This window comes from Trachurus japonicus, chromosome 6 (assembly GCF_045865225.1).
Source record: "Trachurus japonicus isolate A0001 chromosome 6, Traja_1.0".
NCBI classification, from domain to species: Eukaryota; Metazoa; Chordata; class Actinopteri; order Carangiformes; family Carangidae; genus Trachurus; species Trachurus japonicus.
In genome coordinates, this window is record NC_140912.1 from 20,916,920 (window position 1) to 20,941,743 (window position 24,824).

Sequence of the window (24,824 nt, forward strand, 5' to 3'; positions counted from 1 at the left end):
CCTCACCTCCGCATTTAGATCCACACGGTCAGCAAACGCGCACAAGCAATCGTGAAGGCGCTTAATTAGAAAAACACAGCTCCTCTTCGCTTTACCGAAACATTTAATTCACATTCCATTAGCTATGATCTGATAGCTCAGAATAAACACAAACACAGGCAAAAGAAACAAAGAGAAGGAATCCAAGTTGTGCGCATCTTTGCTGATCAAACAAGTATTATACAAGCTGCATAGCGGAGTAAAAGTTGTCTGTGTGTGGCAGCAGGTGCCCTGTAGGCACGGAAGAACGTGTTACAGCCGCTCGGTGGCCCAACTGGCAACTGGATAATGGCTTCATTGTGTTTGGCTCAGTTGGCTGGTTTGGTCAGGTGGCATGAAAAAGGCTCAGACAGAATGCAATACCAAAACGACGAGCCTGGAGGCTTTGTGTTGGCTGTGAAGGTGGCAAAGTGGTTATAGTAGTTGTTGCAGAAGCTCATGACTTTTTTTTTTTTGCACTGCCTTTGGGAACAAGAGGCCCATTTGAAGGGAGACAGGAAGTGCCTGGGCGCCTCACTTCCTGTTTATGGAGTTTGTCCCAGGCGAGAGTGAGAGGGAGGGGTGGTCTGGTGCAGGCTAATTGAATGAAGAAGGTGGTAGTGAATAGGTAGGTGAATAACCTTTCTTATTTTCTCTCTGTCTCAAACTAAAACACACACATGCACATGCACACTTGCCTGCATAGCTGTGTAATTGCCTCTGTGCTGCAGTGCCTTTGGCAGCTGTGCCCCCTCATTTGTTTCAATTATCTACCATCTGACATGGCGCTGTTACCAGGGATGGAGCTGAGAGGAAGACGAGAAGAAAAAAGAAAAAGCAAGACAAGGAAAGTTTTAAATAGACGCTCTAGACATGCGGTTGTATCAAGTACAGATTGTCGAATTTCGCACCCTAAAAACACGGCTGCTTCGCACTTCCCGTCATGTTGAGATGACACACTCACACACACACACACCAAACTCCCTCCTTGTGAGACTATATTTAATCAGAGAGAAGCTGTGGTGGAGAGGCTGCTCCGGCCGAGTGGCGGCGATGCTGCAGAGTGCTGACTCCAGCATGTTCTGAGGTGACGTTCAGAACATTTATTACGTTTTTCTCCCGAGCTCGAGAGGGTGCGAGCCAAACACAAACTAACCTTAAATGCCCTTTTTTTTCTATATATATATCATCGACGTTGCTCTACAAGCCTCTGTTACGATGTTTAGCGGCGCTGTTGTTGACGTCTATTGTTTTGCAGACAGATGTGCACACACAGCACAAGCAACCTCTCCCCATCCTCCTCCTCCTCCTCCTCCTCCTCCTCCTCCTCCTCCTCCAGGGGAGATGATGTCACCGCATAAGCTCATCTAACACTTACTCCTCCGCATCCAGCCAATCAGGGACTTGTTTACACCTGAATCCCCTGGAGAGGAGACGCACACACACACACACACAGACAAAGACACAGACACACATGCTCAACTTCATAGTGTTGAGCCTCGCTGATCTCATCTCCTCATAAAAGAATCAGGTTGTATTGTTCTCGCCACAGCAGCTCATCCTTTTACCGTAAGATCTGCGGCGGGTGGAGGAAAATGTGATGTTGAGGAGCCACGCACCTCCCTGCCCTCGCTGCTCCCAAGGACATCTATTGATTTGACCTCTCTTGTGCCTCCTTTCTATCCATCTCTCTTTTATTTTCCCATTCTGACACCGGCAGCAGCTCTGCCTCCGCCCACTTCCTTCCCTCGCTCATTGACGTACCATCTGCGGACGACGAGGCTCTGCTTTTTTTTTTGTTCGGTAGCATATGTGTAGTGGGGAGGATGTTGTAGAAAAAAAAAAAAAACGGAAGTAAATGCACACATAATAGTATTGTTTTCCAATGTGTTAGTGTTTCTGTGGCTGCGTGGGATTGCGTTTGTGTGTCTCCTCCTTTCTCTCTCCCTCTCTCGGCCGACTGACACCAGACACGCTCTGATGTTTCCTCCGACGCCAGCCCCAAAGACAAAGGGCAGGGAGGGCTTCGCTGTGGTTTCACTGTCATCTCAGCAATGGCCCCCAAGGAGCGAAGCACGCATGTGGAGGACTTTCCAAAACATTTTTCTGCTTTTCTTTGTCTCCATGCTAACAACCCCCCCTCACCACCACACCACCGTCCAGTCCACCCTCTTCCTCTCCTCTGTTCTGGCCCCGACACAAAAAACACGTGACATCGCCATTGTTTCTTAACCAACAACACCTCTCTCTGCTTTGTTTTTTTTTGCCCTCTGCCAAACACGTACTGTACATGCACATGCAGCGGTGTTTTTCCTCCTGATTAGGCCCCGGAGACCGATACGAACTGGCATCCCAACATGATCCGCTGTCAAAGCTAATTACCGGAAAACAAGTCTTAGGGTGGAACATGTCATCCGTCAAAAAAAAAGAAAGAAAAAATTAAGTGCATTGCGGCGAAGAGCCAGTGTGTTTTGTCTCCGTTCTGGTTTATAGGATTTACTGTAGGGTGTACGCCTCTGAACCTTTCTGCTGCTGCTGCTGTTGTTGTTGTTGTTGTTGTTGTTATGGCTGGATGTCCATGGGAGGCGGTGCTGGTGGTTCAATCACGCCTTCCTCCTTTCCAAGTAGCTTCCCTTAGAGAGATCAGACTTCCTCTCTGGGCAGGAGAGGTGTTGCTTCTTGCTTCACACACACACACACACACACACACACACACACACACACACACACACACACCAACGTAGGTACACCTCTAAGCCGATTAAAGGTTAAAATGCGCACAGAAGCGCACGCACCAGATCCTTTCTACAGGGAGCAGCAGCAGCACTGATTTGCTCATACTTTCCACCAGCTTCTTGCTCTTTTGGTTTGTTAATCTGTGTCTGCCTCCTTCAATCACATGCTTCTCTTCACCTCTTTGCCCAACGCAGGGTGCGACCTCTTCCTACGCCTTCTTCTACTCCCATTGTTAATCAAACTCACACAATGGACCAGAGTTTCCTCTGATATCAGATGGTGCAGAGATTCCGTCTAGTCTTTAGTTTAGTCTTTGTTTCACTTTTCTTTTTCTTTTTTTTCGGGTGAACTAACTAACAAACTCTTGAATACAAAAGATTTGTTTTCACTTTTTAATTTGTTATCGCATGTTTGTTTTTTTCCCAATCACTATTTGAATGGGATATAATGGACTTTGTAATTACAGTTTTACCATGATACGGTGTGACAGGCTGTAAATGTCACAAACTGAGTCACCACCACCCGATGTTGATGCAGACCTCAAGTCAACTCTGAACATCCTGGTTTGGCGACAGCTCTATAGTTTTTCATCGAAGCCCCAATAGTGAACTGTGTACTCTAGTAGCAGCACTAATGAAATTTTAAAATGCACCACTCAGGGGTGCTGTCTGTGTGAATGTGTGTGTGTGTGTGGCAAGACAGCACTGGCTGTCCTCTTCTCTGAGAGTGTCCTTGTACGCTCTGTTTGACCGCGTGGTTGTTGTGATAAGCGGAGCAGCAGATTTGTGAGCCAGCTGCTTCGAGCCCAGCCAGACTCCCAGAGACCTTCTGCTGCTGCTGTGACGACTCCAGCCATATTCTCCTGAGATAACAGCTACTGTACCGAACACACAGGGATGCATGATGTTAGTTCACACACTCACATCTGTGGAGAACAGGGTTAGGAGCGGTGACACAGTGCAGGGACGTGAATGTTTTCTCAGAAGCCCACGTCATCGCCTGACCTGGAGATTCATAGGAAATCTAATAAAGGAGGAAGGCCAACGCAGGACACCAGGGGAGAAAATGGTTTCATTAATAAATAATCAGTATTGATACAAATCAAGGAATGATTGAAATTCATTTTTTCAAGGTGCTTTTCCATTTTCTTGCTGCTTAATTTCATATTTCCTTGTCAGTATACAATTTCCTTTTTCATTTTTGCTTCTTAACATATAATCATATCCATCTGTATTTCATTTTTCATTTAACCCTTTATTTAACCCAGGTATCCTCCATATCTCACTGAAATAATGCATAGGTTGCATGAAAATAAATATTTGCATGACATTACTTGTCATCACTGCGGTTGCAACCAGACCAGACCACAAAAACTTTACCTAAATATGGAAATAAATAAAAACTACTTGAAACATCCAAACACTGATTTTAAATCAAAGAATCACATAGATTATGACAAAAGATGTACAAACAATAAATTAACCTCACAAAAGTCGCTTTTCATTGGATATAGTAGTATGAGGGTAATGGTACATAATGAAGCAACACAGCAGTTGAAGGCGCTCCAGCTCGGCGAGTTTGGATCCGGTCAGTTTGTTCCATGTTCTCAGGGTTAAAGAGCAGAAAGGGCATTGGCCGCAGCGAAATAACAAATCAAACTCCGGCGTTGCTGTTCAATCACATGCCAGACAGTCTGGTGGAGTTCAGTGTCTGCTGATGCAGGAAATGGAGACCTTTCCCCTGGGAAAGGGGTCCCCCCAAACCTCCTTTCATCTCTCATGTCTATTTGTTATTTTTTGCATCTCACAGGCCGAGGGAATGCGGCCTCGCAGCGCGGGTTATGTAATATACCTAGAAACAGACTGGCATGCGTTAAGAAGAGCGCTAATGTGATTTGACTGCAGCTCTTTAGGCGTTGATCTTATCAGCTGGTATTTAAATCATTATCATTTCTGCCGCTTTGATTTAAATTCAGTCTGGCTTCAGCGTGACTCTCAGACATACCTGCCTTTTATGTTTTACATACTTTTTACATTTTTCACATTGTTGCTTCATTTCTAATTACGCACACTGCTTGAGCCACAGCCATTCCTAGAACTTGTTGCTGTCCCCGATGTAGCGTAATGTTGTTTGTCAGGCCATCATCGGCACCGTTTATCTTCCAATCTCTGTGTTAAAGGAACGTTCTGTACGATCCGTCCGTACTTGTCGGTGTGTCTTGTGTCTGTTCTGGGAGGTCCTATAGTTTATATGCATCCACATTCCCCTTGGCCGGATATCTGTGACTAAATGCCCTCACTTAGGGGTAAATGAGCCTGATCGGGGCAGGCATGCACAGCCTTGGAGCAGACAACAGAAAGCCACCCAAACTGTTCTTCATGAGCCCCACACCCTGCTGCTTTATCTCTGCATCATTTACTTTAAGATTTTAACAACTACTGTACCTATGGAGCCGTCCACTCATTAGTCGCCTTGGCTGCTGTGGCCTCCTGTTTTGCAAGAGTGTTAGTTGAGTGCAATGTCAAAATATATCGGTATATATGTGTCCCACCTATAAATATTGTTGTTGACCTATAGGTAATGTCAGATCCACTCTCTGCTGCTGTAACTGAGGGCTTCTCTCCTTCAGACAGGCCCTCCATTCTGGCACTGCTCTCTGGTTTCGTTGTTTTTATTTATTTTATTTTATTTTTTGTGTGTGTGTTCTTACAGTCATGAAAAGGGAGCTCTGTTCGCCCCCTGAAGCCCCCGCGGCCTATCCCATCATGATCTGCCCCACATACACGCATCCTGTGCAAACATGGGCGCTACCCCAATCCTTTTCCCGCCACCTCCTCTTCGCTTCCTCCCAACTATTCCCGTTTTCCATGATGGTCTTTCTCCTCCCTCCACCTCCCTCTCCACCTTATTCTCCTCCACCCTCGTACACACACACAGACACACACAGAGACACAGGCGGCCTCTTGTGCTCCAGAGCAAACAGCAGCATATGTTTGACCACAGCCCCTCTTTTTTTTTCTGCATGCACCCCTCTTTTACGTCACAACTCCCCCTTTTTCTTGCGCTCAAACCCTCGACTCTCCTGAAAATCTGTCACACCTCTTCTCCCTGTGACTTTCTTTTTCACACCCGACTCTCTCTCTCTAATGTTCTTCATGTTGCTCAGCTGCACCAGCAGTAGTGGAAAGTAACTCATTAAGTTTCACGGCCCTTCAAAAGGATGCTGGCCTCCGCAGCGTCGGCACAGTCCTGGTTCGGTTTCAAGTGTCACGAAAAAAAATATACGTGCGCGCAGAACGTCCACGCCCTCATTATAAAAAGCTGGGATGGAAAAATTGAATGGAAAACTCAAGTCTAGCTGTGTGAGGTTGTGTAAGTTTCAGACAATGTCTGCACTCAGAGACCGTTTTCGAAGGGGGGGGGGGGGGGGGTAGCGTACGTGGGACTGTAGCTCACTCTCACCTCTCTGCTCACTCAACTGGTGAAAAAATAAAATATGAAAATGCTCGAGTCTCACTGCATCTGAACTTCTCTCCAGAGTCAGGTGGATGTCCTCTAACCTGCAGGTATGAAAAGGTACACCTACATTTCTGTTACCAGCAGATGGCAGTGTTGCTTTTGTATGTGTGTGTGTGTGTGTGAGTGTGTGTGTGTAAAACTAGGAATGTGTTCTTCTCTCACATGCCCAGAGCTCCAGCCAAACCACCCTACGCACTGTTGTGATACACTGGAGCTGTAATCTGTAGGTAATGTTTTGGTTTGGTTCAGAAATGTTCTGAATTTTATCTGCAGATGGGAGATCAACTGTGTGTGTGTGTGTGTGTGTGTGTGTGTGTGTGTGTGTGTGTGTGTGTGTGTGCCCTAGCTTTAGAGCCAAGGTTATCGTATTCTTCCAAGGAAAAGCCACATTCTTTTCCTTTTTGAGGCTGATCGGAGTTCTGGGAAGACTTGTAGCCCGGAGGAAGTGTTTCTGTTTCCTCCAGCAAAGCACAGGGCAGAACACACACACACACACACACACACCTTCGCTTTAATAACTCTTACATCATGAGAGCTGCAAGTTTGAGCACTTTACGGACAGTTATTCTCGATCTCTTATCGCTATCTCTTGCTGACGATTTCTCTCTCTGCCTTTGCACTCCATTCCTTTGGTCATGTGGTTAATCTCCTGACACTGATGATGAAGTGACCCTGCCACTGACCTGCAGCCATTAGGAGGACGGACGGCCTCATTACCATCCCCACACCTGCAGGCCCGAAGGAGTCACAGTCGCATTTTGACTGTGCTATGGACACCTGTGATGCGACAGCGTGTCAGAGGTGACTGCACGGGTCACCTGTCTCACCTGTCTCACCTGTCTGTCCTCCACCTTGATGCTTCAACCATGACCTTGTCATCTTGACAGTTACATATAGCCGACCTTGCACCTGAGCCAAAAGGGTTCTCAGGTCTCTCATTGTGTGTGTATGTGTGTGTCTGTGCTGTTACACTTGACAGACAGGTGTTTGGTTGCCCAGGTGGTGAATTATGGGATAGATAGAGACTCTCCCCTGTTAAGGAATGTAAGGAGGAGGAGAGTAGCGGGCAGCCAGGGCATGCTGTGACAACCTAACACTTTGAGCCAAACTCTTCCACTCCCCTTCTCTCGTCCAAACTTCTGTTATTACTCTCATCCGCTCTCTCCGTTTTGTTCTGTTTTTCACTTCCCTGCTCCTCTGATGCCCTCTGTTCACCCCCTCCTCGCCCTAACTAATCTCAGCTACTCCCATGCTCTCACTTCCTTCCTCTCCGACCGTTGCCTTCTCCCATTTCACCCCCCCCAACCCCGCTCTATACGCTTCATATTCCACTCTGGCCTATTCCTGCTGATGTGATAGTGGTTAATCTAAGCCGTATCCATGGAGAGGGTAATTTATAAACGTCTGGACACAAGTCTGGTATTTCTCATCTCCTGTCTTCCGTCTTGCCAAAGCCCTCGCTTCCCTTTGTCATAAACCAGTCGGAACATGGCCCTGTCTTTCACACAGATTTGGCCACTCTCTCTTCCTTGCAAACTTCCTGTTGAAATCGCTCCTTTGCCAAAAACTTTGCAGAAATACTTAAAGATGGCAAAATCTCGACTTCTGATTGGATTTAGTTATTTTCACTTTCACAGTTGCATCAGCTAAATGGAGCAACGGAGACATTGGACCCTGATTTGTTTGCTCACGAAGTGCACACATCTACCTCCCCAACAAGAGAAGGACCAGGTCAAACCAAGCTGAGAGCTATAGGCTACTTCTTAAATCTCCTGCTCTTGACCTCCTGCAGTTCACTATTCTTGTCACTCTTTCTCCTCTGCTTTCCTCCTCTTTTCTTTGTTTAGCCAGGCTGTGTGTGCATAGAGCGATGGCATGTCTTTACATGCAGCCCTTCCCCTTCAGGAATGCAGAGCAAAGGAGAGATGAACCCAGGGAGAAAAAGAGCATGTGTGCAAAGAGAGAAACAGGACGTCAAGGCCTCGAAGGTGGATCTTAAATGCTATGTCTTGTCTATTTGACAAAGATATGACGTCGCAACAATAGCCTTGGTAGCTAATGCACTCTATTTATGCAAACCATGGGAGGAGACGGGGTGAAAAGCTTCATAAAGGTATTACGCACAGAGGAAGACTCCTGCTGCAGTTGATGATAAGTTTGATGCAGCCAGGTATTGTCCTCACATGCCGGCTGCACATACTTAAAGTGTCAAGCGGTGCCCATTCATATAAGCGCTGTTTTGTATAAGGTGACATTGGTATTGTTTGTTCTAGGATTAAAATAAAAGAGGGAAACAATTCATTTATAGAATACATTTCTTACCGAAGGCAACTCAATGTGCCTCACATCCAATACACATGATCAGCTCTTATTTTTCTAACTGGAGGACACTGCTGCAGGTAGATGATGTATTGTTTTGATATTTACATTTTTCTTGTCATGGCAGCAAACATAGAGATCTTTTGTCTGATTGTGGAGGTTGGTATTGAGGGCAGGTCACTGGGTTCAGCATGCAGAGTGTCTCCTGGCCCTGCTGACCTTTATCTGGGCCTATAGAAAACCCCCAGGCACTAAAGACCTTCAGTCTGCACTGTTTTCACTGGCTAAGACCTTACCTAAACACACTAAAACACTCCCACACACCCAGAACGCAACACCAACTGAAGGCCTTAACAGAGCAACTTGATATTTTTTTTTTTACTTATTCATTTCGGGTTTTAACGCGGTTGGGCGCCCGACCCGTCCTTCATTTCGATCTCAGCTGTGATTGGCTGGAGATTCGCTCTGGCAGTTCCTGGACCGAGCTGTTGCCAAGCCCCAAGGCACATCTGCTGTGGTTGTGACTCATTTACTGCTGGCCTGGAATCAGTGTTTTCTTTGTCTCAAATAGGTGGAATGTCCGCTGACTTTCAGACCCAACCTGTTGCGCCAGCCGTCCGTCCTCGGAGCTGCGGAGAGAGCGCTGTACGCTAACGTGCTTTGTCCAAAAAATGCCTCAGTCTTTAGAGAAGTTTAAATGCTTTTATGTCAGTTCTGTTGTAGTTTAGCTGCTCAGTGTGTCCCTTATATCAATAGGTGGTTAGAACGCAACTCAGTTAACCTCAGTTAATTGACGAGCCAATACAGTACAACATATTTCCTTCGACCAGTGACATGCCTCTTAACAGGAATGACGTCAACGCTGTAATGATTCGAATAACTCGCATTTTTTTTCCACCGTTGTCTTAACTTTCCTAGTCATTATCTGTTGCTCTGATCTCAGTTATTGCTTTAGTTGTTGTTCGTATTGTTATTCATCAGATTAAAGCTGAACACATCCATCAGTCATAAGGGCAGTGACGTCATCGAGTTTCCATAGAGTGCCTCGGTTTCTTCCGTGATGTGTTATCGGATTAAATCTAGGAAACATTTTACTTACTTTTCAGTAAGAGTCAGAGTTTTACAACCTCGAATCAGCTGGTTTGTTAGTTTGAAAACTGAAAATGTTTGTGTTTTTACATAAATCACAACTTTCATGCTCTTGTTCTTAATCCTTCCCAGAAATACTTATGCAACCCATACTAAGACCCAAAGTATAATGCCAGTTTTACAAATGTGCAGGTATAATGTTTGATGGCGCTTATGGCACACAAGGTTTTTATATCGAGCTATATTCTGTGTCAATCATCTGTCTTTTGCAATACAAACATCTGGTTTAATGAAAGCAGGTGACAATTGAGTGATGCCATGTCTTGGCTGCAGCATCTGTGACGTCAGCGGAGATGAAAAAGTAAACCTCTGTCCGCCTAGACGATGGAATGTGGCCGTTGGTTTCCATCCACGTCAGACATTGTGTAACAGGGGTCCGACCAGTGGCACCGTCTCTACCTCCACCTTCTCTGTTAGCCTGCAGCTTGGATAACGTGACAAACTACAGCGAGTTTTACTGCATTTCGTACCAGTTTTGACCAAATTAAAGGCGACTCCTCAGTCAAAAAGCCACCTGCTCTTGAACTTTCATGCCTGATTTATTAAAGCGCTTTGTCCACACTATCAGAGCAGTGAATGCAGAGGCCCAGGTCCAGGCCAAGCCCCAGTGAGTTTGAATGGAGGTCTTCTATTTTCAGTGACCACACAGATCCAATAGTTCGAAGCAAATTAATGGAAAGTTCCTTGAACACGGGATTTCCATTACAGCAACAATCTGTTTTTGTCTTGGGCGGATACAAGTATAGCGCACCAGTACATCATGTATCAACTGCAGTCTATCACTTTATATGGAATATTATTTTTACTCAATATAGTCTATCAAGAGTTCAGTTTTGTGTTTTAATATTTTTAAAACCACATGTACATATGTTTCAGTCCAGGTCAGCGCAGGTCCCAAGAACACCATTATACAAAAACACAAATCAACAAAACAATAGATTTATTAAACTGAAAAATCTAACAAGTACATGAGAATTAAACAAGCAGAAGATGAAACAAGTTACAAAAGAGGCTGGTTATTGAGTACTTAGTACTTAGCAACTCCCCAAGATTACAAAGCTGACCCAGACATTTGATACCTTAGATGGTCTCTGATTAAGTCGCCGACTCATTTATGCATGCCCACAGACTCGCAGAGGAACACACACACACATGTGGCACGTTTCCCCCTCCCCTCCCTCTCTTTGCACTGTTCTGTGTTCTTTATGGACCAGGCTGATGCTATATTTAGCGTCGGGGGAAAAGTCAGTGCCCTGCTCTGGTCTCTCTCTCTCTCCCCCTCTCCCCTCTCCCCTCTCCTCACCACTGCCGCCACAGCAGGAGCCACTCACAGGGCCTCTGCGTCACCCAGCTCCACCCACTTGCAGTGCGCACACCCCAGTGTGGCGAGCAGCGAGGCAGTCAGTCATGCAGCATGAGGGTGCAGCAGAGAGGCGCCCGTCAGACCCTCGGTGCCTTTGATTCTTTGAGATGGTTTCTTTGGATCGCATAGGGGGCTTTTAAACATAAACAAGCGGCGCCTCAGAGGCTCTTAACAGTGCACAGTAAACATGCTCCGCTGGCATGTCTGCAGACACACAAATTACACATACACACCAGTGGCACAGTCATCCCATGCTCCCTCGCAGCCTCTTTTATCTTCTTCGACTGCTTGCCCCCACCCATATACACGGGGAGTGCACATAGCTCCATAGATCCACACAGATTAGTGCGTTTTTTGTGTATGTGTCCATGGTGGAGCAGCCAGTTGGTCCAGTATGTATGTATGTATGTCTCACACATCTCACATCTGCAGCTCCACCGAGGCCCCGAGAAGTTTTGTCTGAGGGAGATGGAGAGGAAAGACAGACTTGTTTGACAGAAGGAGAGACAGACAATGAGAGCGAGAGGCAAGAAAAAACAAAACCAAGAAAAGGAGGAGAAATGTGTGAAGAGAGCAAAAGAGAAAAGAATAAGAGAGGACAATTGTTGAGAGGTGATAATTAGAGGGAACCACAGAGTATAGCTCCTGAGAACTAGTTGTAATTTTCTCCTGAGATTCCCAGTTCTCACTGTTTCCTCTTCCTCATTCTGTACATGAGTGTTCAGTGTTGTTGGCTCTGCGGTACATTGACAATTTAATCAGATATTAAACCCTAGTCACGCTTCAATCACGTCACTAATATGAAACTTCTGAAATTGTTTCCCAGACCCTTTAACCCCTCACACAACAAGCAAACAGAGAAACCTCAATATGTTCGTTTGGCTCCTCAGCAGGCTTTGTTTGATTCCCTCGCTGGTTCTTCGGCTTGGACAGTCATGTTTGAACACGCCTGACTGCTCCCAGCCCGTCATAGTTGGACTCCAGGTAAAGTTCAGAATCGACAGGAGGAATGTCGCCTCACAGTCCCAGCCTGCACGCTGCGTCTAGCCCCCCCGAAAAAAACAAGGAAAAGCCAACTATGCAAACTGATAACGCACTTATAGCTGCAAGTTTTTTCTTTCTTTATTTTTCCCTGCAGGATTTGCGTTAGCTGCAAGTCCGTTCAGCTGGTTAATATTTTATCTCCTTTTTTTCCCTAGTTTTTTCTAGATGTGTTTCTGTTGTTGTAGTTGTTTTGAATTCCTAATTTAACATCGAGCCAAGGGACACGGTTCAAAATTAACACTTACATCTTAATTACTGTCTTGATTAACAGAAGGAGTTAACTCAGATTGATAATTTTGTATTCATTTTGATTATAGATGACCCCAAGGTATATGTGGGGGATGTAAACATACATTTACTGTGGATTTAAAAAGCATGTCTGACATTGAGGTTCAAGGTGTAATAGTGATTAACAGACAACTCCCCTCCGGGCTGCTCATATTGTAAAGGTCGAGCATTGTCAACCTGTTGTGTTACAGTGGGCGCTCACAATGTAGCAACACCTTTTTTACTTCATTGCATCCCGCAGTTACGAGCTGACCACCTGTTGCTACATTGTAACTACACTTCAGGGGAAAAGCACGCACCACGTCCACATGGGCAGACTTTGACGTCACCAGAGCCCGCCCACTTCGCCCTCTCCCCTCCTCTGATTGGACGGCAGGCGTACGAGGAGGCGGGTCTGTGAAGAAGTCCTCTCAAAGTTTTTCTGTTTCGCTGTGCAGTGAGTCAGAGCGCCTCTCAGACAGAAACGGAGACATACAGCATCTGAATAATCTGAAGAGAGGGGGACAGTCCTGACGTCTTGTCTACATGTTTTAAAAACTATGGTTGGAGATTATTGCTCCTTTTCTGGAGATAAGACGGACATGCACCCACAGAGAAACTCCAAAAACGGACTAAGTTGCAAAATGGTGCTCCAGGCAGTCGGAAAAGTACTAAGGTAAAACTTGTTTTGACTTGACAAAAGCGCTATTTCGCAGTTGAGCCTGCACTGTAAGTTACTTTTTAGTACTTTTATGAAGCTGCGACAGACCGTCAAACAGTTTACGGTAGATAAAGTTTGACTTGTGCTGCCGCAGAAGCTAAAAACCTCGTCCACTGTATGTTTATTCAATGTCGAGTCATCTTTCCGACGTGTATTAATGTCTTATTGACGTCCATTGACGCGACAAATTAAAAACGGAAGGCTACGTGTGAAAGTCCAGTAACCTGTCTTTTTAGATTAGTTTTTATTACGCCCCTATAACTGGACATGTGAGATGCAGGAATTGTCTCCTCAGCAGTAATTACACAAGTTATGGTTCCGGGGTCACAGCTATTTAGCAGCCGGTGGTGATGGGGGAGACGTGTACCCTGAACGCCTCATTCCTCTTCCTGCAGCTCCCAGTAACAAGACTCAGCAAGAGTAAGAGAAATGTGACACTGTCTCCTCATCTGGTCTAATAAAGTATTAAAGACGCCTGTTTAACATGTCGCTGTAGACAGTTTAAAGAGGACATTTTTTAAAAATCACAGTGGCGAGAAATTTAAAACCTGTCTGTATTTAGTAGGAATAGAAAAAAAAGAAACTTATCACTGTCAGACCTCTTGCTAGTTCTATTATAAGGCAGCACATTTGCACCATAGGCTTCAATGATAATTTAAGCTCTAACTCAAAATATATGCATCTGATTCTTTTCTTCTTTTTTTTTTACCCTTAATTAACACACTGATTTTAACTAAATGAAAGCCGTTTGACCTACATTTTATGCACAAGTAGTGCAGTATAAATGAATTATCTGTAGCAGCCCTTTAGAAAAAGCCATAACATGACCAAGCATATATGTATGTAGGCTAAGACTTGAAGAATGTGTGACCCACATAGGTCTGTTGGTGTGTTTGTATGTCATACAGAGTAACACAAAACAACAACTGCAGTCATGATTAGCCTGTGTGAAGAAACGCTGCAATTCCAGCTAGAAGAAAAAATACCCATGTCACAACACTGTACATTTATTATGTCTTCACTCTTGTGTGTCATGCAAATAAGACATGCCGTCATTATGAGTGTGTTCCTCCAGGCGACATGCTAATGCTTTGGTTGGAAGTTTCCTCTTACCTTTCAAGTCTGGGGACAGGTGTGTTTTCGAGCAGAAGCCCCAAAGGGCAAATGCCTCGCGACCCACAGTCGTCCATGAAGATGTGGAGAGTGATAGTGGGGGGAGAATATCCTCCATCTTAGGATCCTGTAACTGTGTGTAAACAGGGCGCAATGGACACAACAGAGTTACTGTAAAAGTATGTTGTTATGTCTGTTGCGAGATTTCCGACAGGTAGAGACAAGTTCTTGCTGCTGCTCCTTTTTTTTTTCCCCAATCAGGAACTCAACACACCTTCCTTAGGAAATCAGCTGTTTGCCACGGGAATGCAGTTTTTATGTATTTGCCTTATGGGACGGTAAAGGGGGTTTTTCCACAAATCTAACGTCTCAAGGAAACACTGAACAAAAAAAACAAAAAACACTTCATCAAAGTTAAGAAGGATGCATAGTTTGGGGTTTTTATGAGTGGGTGGGGGCGTCATAGACCTGTTTATACGTTTCCTCCCTCAGGCAACGGTTGGATGCCCTTGGCTTTGAAGCAGGTATGAGCACCAGATACTATATATACGGACAAAGATAGCAGAGAGAGATAGCATCAGAGTGAATATGTAACCTTTGCACACCCTGGCACTTTTCTTTCAGTCACCATTCAGAAGAACTGATTGGACTGATTGGTGTGGAGAAATCTCACTCAGCTGCTCATCTCGTTCCAACATCAGTCACTTTATTTTCATCCAGATAAATGTCAGAGCTCCAGTCCTCTTCCAGTAAGGTTACATTCGCCAAGTGCTTAACCAGTGGTTCAGTCTTAACTCAATACCAATCCCCCCCCCCTCCCACCCTTCATCCTTTTCTTGCCACACGTGCGTTGTGATGTTGATGAGGCTCCATTATGGTGCTGGTAGGGGGTCCTTACATACTCTGCTGGCCTGAGAGCCACTGAATGGGATTAAGCACAGGATGACAAGGGGGCGAGGAGTTAGCCAGAACTGTGCTGGGGTAGGATCAGTAGTTAAATTGTCTGTGTGTGTGTGTGTATTTGTGTGTCTGTGTGTTTGTGTGTGTGTCCTACAATTCTCATTCACTGATTTACAGTGCTGCTGACACCCCCACTGATGCTACTGATAAAGTGGTGGCAGCTGGGACCTTCTTTGTTTTCTTTCCCGTCTTATCTCTTCCACCCAGAAATAAAAATGGATGAGCATTGGTCAGTGGTGTCAGTGCTCTTTTTTTTTTTTTTTAACTAAACCAAAACTTCACAGCAGCTATTCTGTATACTGAACCGTCGGTTGGTTTAAGTCCATCCTTAACTCGGGTCTCTTTTTAGCCACGTAATGGCTGCTGTGGTTTAGCTTTTGGTGTGCTGCTCCTGCTCGGGCCACCGGCTCCCCTCTTGTCTGTGGTTTTTCGAGGAAAAGAGCCATCGAGTCCGTTCAATTTGAATCCTGAAATAGATCAGGAGGAGGCCAGGCCTGGAGAAAACTGATACTCCTGACGCACAGATTCACTCAGTTCTAATCTTTCGGGGCAAAGACTGTAGTGATATCCTGTTGCTATTGATGTTTCATTACAGTTCTTTTAATCCTGAAGGAAACAAACCCCAACAATCAGCTCACAAAAGAGGGAGCAACTTCCTGACACCCGATTGATTTTTTTCTCTAATCTCTCAGGTACTTGTTTGAAGGTCGGGTAAGGTGATGGAAGTGTTTCTGTGCTGTTCCTGGGTGGAGGACTTCCAGTTGTTGTCTGTTGTGCTTTCTTATCTCTTACATCCTTATCATAGGCGGGTTGTTTTCCAGTGAAATTGCACTGTACGGACAGGTGGTGGCTGAAGAGGATATCTTTGCACCTTGGACCGGCTCTTCTTGTTCCAGAGTGATGATGAAAATGTCCTGTTGTTTAGATTATGTTTCTAGTATACTGAAACGGTTTGTGTTTTCTGAAACCCAAGCTCCTTGTAGCTTTATTTCATCCTGCCTTTGCGTTTGATTTTAAGATCACTCAGGGATATTTATGCATTACCTAAATTGTTCATTCTGTACAGTCACAGAACTCAAAGCAAAATCTCTCGGCTTACTTCTTAAGAAGCAGCCATCTGTGAGAGAAGAGGGTAGCCGTCATTGTTTTCACTGTCGGATCGCTGCACGTGCTGCTGCAGCAGCCTTGCAGATCGCATTAACTACATCCATATGCCGATAGTTCCTCTGTGATCCAGAGGTCCCACTCAAGAAGCAGTTGCGCAATATCTGACTTGGCAGAAGACACTGGCTTAACGGGAAAGTCATTACATGGGTTTTGTTAAACACATTCCAGAGTTTGAGTTTGTGCAGAAGAAGGAAAAAGAAGAACCTATAAAAAAAAATACAGGTTTTGTGATCATCAGTGGAGATATGATCCATTCATACTTTGGCGTTGAGGTGGTAACAATGGAAAATTAATCGAGCGTTGTTTGAACATTTCATCTCTTGGAGCACTGGTGTGTGTGTGTGTGTCTTCAAAAGGAGAGAGAGAGGGAGCTCTTTAGTAGCAAATTGTAGCATTTTAGAGAAAGCACTTAAGCTAATTCTCCAGCATAGCTCTGTAATGTGGCCCCGAGTGATTCCAGCATTAATTGGATCCAGGTTCTGGTAATGAGACGGGTTGTGGTGCTACCTGCCAGAGGGGCTGCTCCTCTCCTCTCTGCACAAAGTTTATTTTTGAACCGAGTGTAGTCGGTATTCAGTTAGCGAGCAGCAGCAGCAGCAGCAGCTCATATAGTACATTCACCAGTTTGAGGCCAGAGCCGTGTATTTTCTGACACACTTTTAAATCGAGACTGAGCCGTCTTGGTGGGGACACACGTGCTCTCACAAACACACACACACACACACACTCTCTCTCTCTCAGACCAGACAGGACTCGCTTCTTCTGGATTTTCTCGAGTCGTCTCTGGTGGGGATCAGGCTCGTGAGTGACGCAGCTGTTGCGACCAGCTGGGTCGGCCAGCTAGAGAGAGAGTAAGAGAGTGTGTGGTGTGCGTGTGATCAAGCCACAGGTGTGTGTGTGTGAGTGTGTGTGTGCAGGACATGGTGTGTAAATAGGTTACTAGTGTTGTACAAGAGGAGAGGTAGTGAGTGAAGAAGGCCGGAGGGTGGGGAGGGGGGAGGAGGTGGCGTTGCTGGGAAAAGTGAAAGGGGGAAAGAGAGAGTAGCTAACAGACAGAGTCGAACAGCTGTCGAGCAAGTCACTCCTCAAGTCGGCGGCACTGACCTCCACGTCACCCAGCTATACAACCCTGTTTCCTTATTGTTTTAATTGCAGATAAACATCAGACAGCATGTCTGTCCTCCTCGTTTTCCGCCCCCGGCTTGAAAAGTTCAAAAGAAAATCGGTTTTTGCGCACGTGATGTTCTCTCACGGCTCTTTGTGGACTCGTGTTGTTTCACCGAGCCTGACCAGGTTTTTCTGGATCGTGTTGCTGTCCCTGTTGGTGCCAGGCAGACTGTAGCTGCCCCCCCCCCCCCCAACACCACTACCCCACCACCCCCCCGGCCCAGAGACATGTGCCTGGCCCTGGCCTCAGTTCCCCTCCTCTCCTGCCTTCTGGCCTGCACCGATCTGCCCCTGATCTGGTGAGGAGAAAGAGGCATCTGCTGCCTTTTATGGCAAAGACTTGCCTGGGAGAACTTCACCAAGAACAGACAAAGCTGTGTGCGAGTGTGTGTGTGTGTGTTGTAGTGAAGACAGACTATGTACGTATGAGGGGAGGAGTGCTGGCACAGAGGAAGTTTTCTTTATCCTAAAATAAACTAATGGCTCCAGAAATTCACCTCCCTTCACCACACAAATGTTCGTAAGAAGTGGAGGAGGCGTTTGTATGGAAAATTATGAAATTACAGAGGGAGAGAAGCAGGAAATAGCTCAGTGAAACAGAATGTTTTCAAAAGGAAGGAGGGGAGGGGGGGGGGGCAAGAAAGAACTGACTTGAACCTTTCACAGGAACTAAACAGTTTTCTGAGGGGCTTAGCGAAGCCTTTGAAAAGTTGTGAGAGCTGACGGTATCTGTGGATGAGGCTCTTTCCTCGGGTAAAGCTCTTTCACATGATGGAACATGTAGCTCGCGGCGCAGAAAAACCACACAGACCACATGCATCTGTCTGTGCCCTCATGAGTCGGAAAAGGGGTCTGCTTCGGGGCGGGGGAGAGGAAGCAGACAGAGATAAGGAGAAATGAAAAAAAATTATAAAACAAACGTGGGAAAGGAGCTTTTGGTTGGGAAAGAAAGGAGCTGTAATTTAAAAAAAGGGAGTCGGAGTGGAGGTTGTGGATTTTAAATGGGAAGTTAATGGGGCAGGAGGATAGTTGGGCTCAGAAAGGTGAAGGGAAAGGGCAGAAAGAGGAGAAAAGAGGGGGTAAGTATGAGGCTGAGGCCCGAGGCTTCTGACCGTGAACAATAGACTGTTTGGACAGGTGAGCCAGGAGAAAGAAGGAAAAGAGATGCCTTCGAGCCTGAAGAGAAGAGAGATAAGATGTTTAGGAAGAAAAAAAAAGAAACAGAAAAAAGCTGAGCAACAGGAGAAAAGAGGTGAAACAGAAAGTAGCTCATCATTAATAATTACCCAGCGGTGTAATCTGCCACGTCCTTGGTTTTAAATGAGGCCAAAACAAGCTCAGGTGCTTCCTGATAGAAAGAGTCGGATACCTTGATGAATCATTACCCAGTGTCTCGTGCACCTGTGAACACGGTTCTTAACATTTGCAAAGGCAGTTTATGGCTCAGCGTTTCTCCTGACAGATAAATAAGGACGACAGCTGCCATGTAAAGGAGGCAATTTTGAACATTTACATAGCAAAAGGCCTCTGGGCTCCGAGCGCATCCGACATGTTGACTCGCTTCCCCCTTGTTTGCCGAGGTGGAAAGCGGGGCGACGCTTCCTGGAGAGGGGAATTAAACTGCACAGGGCTTTTGAACGCTGCTCTGGCCAACAGGCCTCGTGCTCCACAGGCCTGTCATGTTTTGTAAGTGTTTATTAGTTCCCATGGATATCAGCTGGGGCCTGTGTCGATCTACCTCCTCTCCTCATTCCTTTCTCCCCCTCCGCTCTCACTCCCCCACCACCTCTGTTCTCGCTCCTTTCTCTCCAAGTGTCTCTCTGTTATCTCTGGCGACACCTATAACTATGAACGTAATGACTTTCTTTGGTAGAGAAACAACCCGTCATCGCTTCCTTCCCCAATAAATTCCAGGGTTAGTCGCAGCAGAGCCCATGTTAAAGTGAGAAGGGAGTTTGGCAGCTGCCGGGAAAATTGTGTTTATGATCCTTCGTCATTGGTGCCTTTTAGAACGGCTCTCCTCGGTCCAGGAGCCGAAGCTGCCGTCTCTCTTTCGGGAATGGCAGGGTTGAGATCGTGGATAGAGCGAAAAGGGGAAGGAAAAGTGAAAAAAGCAAGAGCAAAGAGCCAAGAACACATGGCTGGACCATTGTGTTTAGACAGAGAGAGTGTGCAGGGAGGAGGGATGAGAGTTGGACGTGAAGCACAGGACTAAAATGTGCAAATAAGGGTCAACAAAAGCACACTAAACTCAGGAAGCAAACCTTCTTTTTACAGTCTATGAAGCAAACTCATACTCCCTGGGTCCGTAAGCAAACTTAAACAACAATAGCAGAGCAGAGTAGGAGAGGAATAAAGATGTAAGGAAAAGCTCTGTTGCAAAGATTTAAAAAAAAAAATGTTTTGAGGGTACCTTAGTCTATATTTCATGCCGACTGTCCCAGACAACAAGGCCGGCGTTTATTTGTCTCACTCATGCATCAAGCCTCTCAAACTTTGACCTCAGATGGCTCCACCTCCGCCGATACAGACTTGTAGCAGGGGCTTTGGGGAGAGGAGGGTGGGGAGGGGAGGGGAGGGGGGGTTACAGCCCTGGAAGTGCAGAAGGAGTGTGATATGACATCCTCTTGCTAAAACTAGCAGTGGAAGTACAAGGCGCTGGGGGACGTCTGTCTGCGTGGAAGCTATAGAGCCAACATTAGGCCAGAGGTCGGAGCGAGGGGTCAGGTACAGCGACAGAGGACTCTTTGTTCCGTCTGTTTGGGCGGCTGTGAATCCCAGTGCCACAGAAGTCCAAGAGAAAGTTTGTGTTGTGTAACTCACGTTAAGAGTTTGGAGACTCAGTTGGCTGGCCATGAGTTGTAGATCTCAGGATACATCCATATAACATTTTTTGTCAGTGCAAATAAACGCTCTTGTCCGTTGAGTGGGATTTAGACCAACTCGCAGTGATTTGTACTCCACCACGCTTGCTGTTGTCTCAGCATTTGGCCCCTGCACTACTTGAATATCTGGTTGAATACTAGATGTTTTTACAGTGGCATCATGCAGGCCTGACTGGAAAATTCTTATCCCAGCAGCTTTAGCAAAAAGGCTTACGTTGCCTTTCATTCTTTTACAGTGTCAGGATGAGCAGTGCGTTTTCTCAATAACGTCACTTTGAGAGTTTTGAAATCTCACTTCGAAAAAAAAAAAAAAAAAAATCCTTTGCATCACCCTGACCTGTTATCTTTTTTTTCTGTGTTTACAGGAAGTCAAAGACGAAGCCAAATGGAAAGAAGCCTCCGGCAGAAGAGAAGAAGCAGTACTTGGAGCCAGAGTTCACAAAAATCCGCGTGGTGGACTTCGACCTCAAGGAGCTGGTGGTGCTGCCCAGAGAGATAGACCTCAACGAATGGCTAGCCAGCAACAGTGAGTAGTGACTCCGACCGTGGTGGTTTGTTAATGACAGAACATATGGAACAGGAGCTTTAGTGAGGGTGACGTCCTGAGCAGCAGAAACCACGGCTGTAATTACTAAGCCTTGTAAAAGCAGTTCCACGCAGTCATTGTTAAAATGTGAGAGGGGGCCTATTATCTTATTTGAGACGTAAACATTCCTTAAAGCTCAACGTTCGCTTTGGCTTATGTAAAAAAAAAAAAAATTTCCTCTGGGGGTTAGGGGTTGTTTTTCCAAGGCGGTGTGCACTTGTCATCCCGAGTGGAGGAGATGTTGCAGAGCCAAGTACTTTACATGATCCAGGCCTGGCACAGCGTCGAGACACCACACACTGCTGCTTTCAACATCATTGTTTCCTTATGCAGTGTTGTAACGCTTACTGAAATTTATAGTTGTCATTATGAGCATCATTTCTGCAGTTTTGTGAGCTGAGGCCTGACCGATTGATTTCATAAGACTGTATTTTGACTTCTTCGCTTTGGTTACGGGTCATCCAGGTACTCGCGAGGGCAAAAGAGCAAAACAAACATTCCTCTTTTGGTTTTTATTTCAGCACGATAAAACTCTGATATGTAACAGATGGGGCATGTCTTCACATGTTAATGTGTTTTTCAAAGTTAAATTGAAAGTTATATAAGCTGGCCTGTCTCAACTTGTATCCACCGCTAACTGGATTATTGCTTGGACACAAACAATAGGATCTGAACAATGTTTTGACTGAAGCATTAAAAAAAAAAAATCAATAATGACTTCATTCTTGCACGCAAGTACAAACCAACAGGACGTTGATTGAATGTTCTCTCACTTGGTGCCGATTTTGTCCCGCGGGAGGGTGCAGATTAGATTGTCTCATTAGGTTTGTTCCATATGGGAAAACCAAGACTTTGGGTTTGTTGTGGAATCACATTGAAAGTAATTTTATACACCACAGCCAATTCAGCATGATACGAGCGCCAGGCCTTGGAGCCAGTGCTGAAGTCCAGACATTACTGTATGAGACATTTTTTAAGGCTTTCCTGGGACGTCACCAACGTTCATCATGAGAGAATGGGAAAATAATTAGGACGGGCCAGCGTTAGCAAAGATAAGTGTCCCCAACATGTCGCTACAGGTTTTAGTAGTAGTAAAGAATTTTTTACAGGACGAATATTTTTGCTTTGCAGCTTAACTGGTTGTGAGGGAGTTTCCCCCTGACAGCAGAAATACCAGTCTCAGGGTTAAGTGACTACTCAGTAACCACTTCAATTTATCCAAGCTGCAGCCACCTCTTTTTTTTTTCCTCAAGTGTACACACACTGCTGAAGGATGTGGTGATTTGATGGATTAGTAGTGTGTTTGCATGTGACTGTGACTCTGACTGTGACACTGATCGATGTAGGAGATAAAAGAAGCTGCAGGTGTTTCCTCATCACGGGAAAACGTGACACGTGAAACACACACATAGTCCACTTTTATGTGGTTGAGTATTTTAGTCATTCATTCACATTGCACCGACCTACATCTGTTCCTTCTATGATTTAATCCTGGGTAGCAGATAACACACACACACTGAATTAACACGTTATGTTTCTCTCTTTTTTTCTCTTGTCTTGTCTACAGCAACAACTTTCTTCAACCTTATCAACCTGCAGTACAGCACCATCTCAGAGTTCTGCACTGGGGACACCTGTCAAGCCATGACGGCCTACAACACGTAAGTTATCTCCTGCGCTTTTGGTTTATTCATCGTTCACCTGCGGAGCCTCATTGGTTTATTCATCGGAAATCTAGCGTCTCGTCGGTTAATTCATTAAGAGATGCCTCCCCCTTCCACAGAGCGACAACCCAAAACCACAACCATGTGTGAAGAAATTTGTTTTATAATGTAATTTTATACCCCTAACTACATAAACAGATTTGAGCCAGATAAAGTCAAAACAACTACTTAACCACTCAATTTATCATTTGTTCATTCAGTGTAGCTGCTGTATTTGGATGGACAGACTCTGTAGCTTCACCTTTAATCCCTAATGGTTGTTTCTGTGCCTTCTGTTATCTTAAGTCCACTAATATCAATAAAGTCACATCACGCTCACTTCCTGAATAGATTTCTGTGAACAAACATTGCAAAAACAAGCCGGCCTCTGAAACTCTGAAACGCACCAGTTGTCATGCTTTAAGAAGCATGTTGTAGCAGCATAGCTTTTCTGAAAGTGGTTATTTGTGTGCAATCAACTAGAGCACACCTCAGCAGCAGTTTAAGGATAATCATGTGGAAGCTTATTCACACCGTGGTAACACAGGGGAGGTGACTAACTGTAAGTGTTTATCTAAACTAGTTTGCCCTGTCAGGGCGCGGTGCCATCTTTATGTGTGAACCCTTGTCTCGAGACAGAGAAGTCTTCATTCCCCCTGTGTGCACCGAAGGCTGGAAAAACCTGATTAACCCAAACTCTGAGGAACCAAGACACTCACTACACAGCTCCTAACTCATTACAACAAACATAAACGTGTGGACACTTGCTCACACGTTCACAGTGGACAAGATTATGACAATGACACCAATACCAAACAAGGCACCTGTTGAAAAATGACACAGATGTGACAGATGTGACTAAGAACCATGTCACGCGCGTTATCCCCCTCATTTATCGCCGTGTTTTTCCACTGCTGTCACTTAAAGCCGCTTCTCAGCCCACACCCGCCATGCAAAGGTGCTTCGCCTGCGGTATGTGAAGAGCGGAGACAGAAGTGCAGATTAACATGTTTTTGTTTGCACTGTCTATTGACCTGTGGAAGAGCTAATGCGTTAATCGAGAGGAAAAACACAAAAGTCAAACTTTAGTCAGCGTCGCTCCTGATCGAACAAAAACGCTGCATTTTTCTAAGACAAGGCCCACCATTTATGACTGTACCTTCCTCCTCCTCTGCCCCGCTGGCCAGATCCCCGCCCTTTCCTGCCCATGCAAGACCTGGCACCCACTCCCCCCGCTCCCCTCCCCTCCTCTGTGGTAAAAACTGACTGAGCCGCAGTCACAGCAGCGTCAGTGCCCCTGCCCAAGGCAGAGCTCAGCACTATTTTTGGAAGAAAATGTTTCCATGAGCTATGAGGGAACGGAACCATTTGGTAGCTATTTAGACCCATTTTGTATGGGTGGGTGGATCGACGTGCGTGTGTGTGTGTGTGTGCGTGCGTGCGTGTGTGTGTGAGAGAGAGAGAGAGAGAGAGAGAGAGGGTAATGTGCTTATACTGTTAATTGGCATTGGATTCAGATGCTAGTTCCATCTTGGACTAAGCTAAATTCATGAGCAAATTAAGCGTCACTCGCAAATCTGGTATCACCGCTTTCTGTTTTCCCTTTTCTTAATAGGCAAAGGGCAGTGAACAGTATTAAGTATTCATTGGCTTAATGGCAAACACATTTTTACTACATCCTTTAAACGCTGCACAGATGCAGCCAGATATTATTCCATCACATATATCACGTGTACTTTATTCCCAACATGAAGACATTTCATAACCACCCACATCCCCACCAGCCAACCCTATGATTAACACATATCCAGGAGATTAAATAAGGAAGAAGACATTACATAATAAGCAACTATAACTAAAAATGCTGTTTTTATATGAACCCAAAGGCCTAAGAAAACCAAAAAAACCTAAATAGGTTTCAGCTTCTGAATATTTTATGATAAAAAAAAAAAAACTAAGCTGCTTCAGAAACAAACCTCCATGTGTGTCAGTATTGTTCACTGTCCAGTGCTATATAAGGCCATAGTTTCATCATGTCTGGACGGGCATGGAGGCAAATAGAAGGCATATTTTTTTAGTTGAGCCAGTGTCTCTCTCACACACAAAC

The 24,824-nt window shown here is 45.3% G+C and overlaps 1 protein-coding gene across 3 annotated transcripts in view; it reads left to right on the forward strand.

Annotated features, from left to right (window-relative positions):
• The window catches only part of mob2a (MOB kinase activator 2a), a 62,687-nt gene that overhangs the window by 33,882 nt on the left and 3,981 nt on the right, over positions 1-24,824 (forward strand). For 2 of the 3 annotated variants that reach the window (XM_085779713.1, XM_085779714.1), the window contains exons 2-3: positions 20,794-20,954; positions 22,582-22,675. In XM_085779713.1, coding sequence (XP_085635839.1) covers positions 20,794-20,954; positions 22,582-22,675 — 255 coding nt within the window. Of the gene's footprint in view, positions 1-12,848; positions 13,092-20,793; positions 20,955-22,581; positions 22,676-24,824 lie in introns of those variants that run through there. The other variant, XM_085779712.1, reaches the window with a different exon arrangement.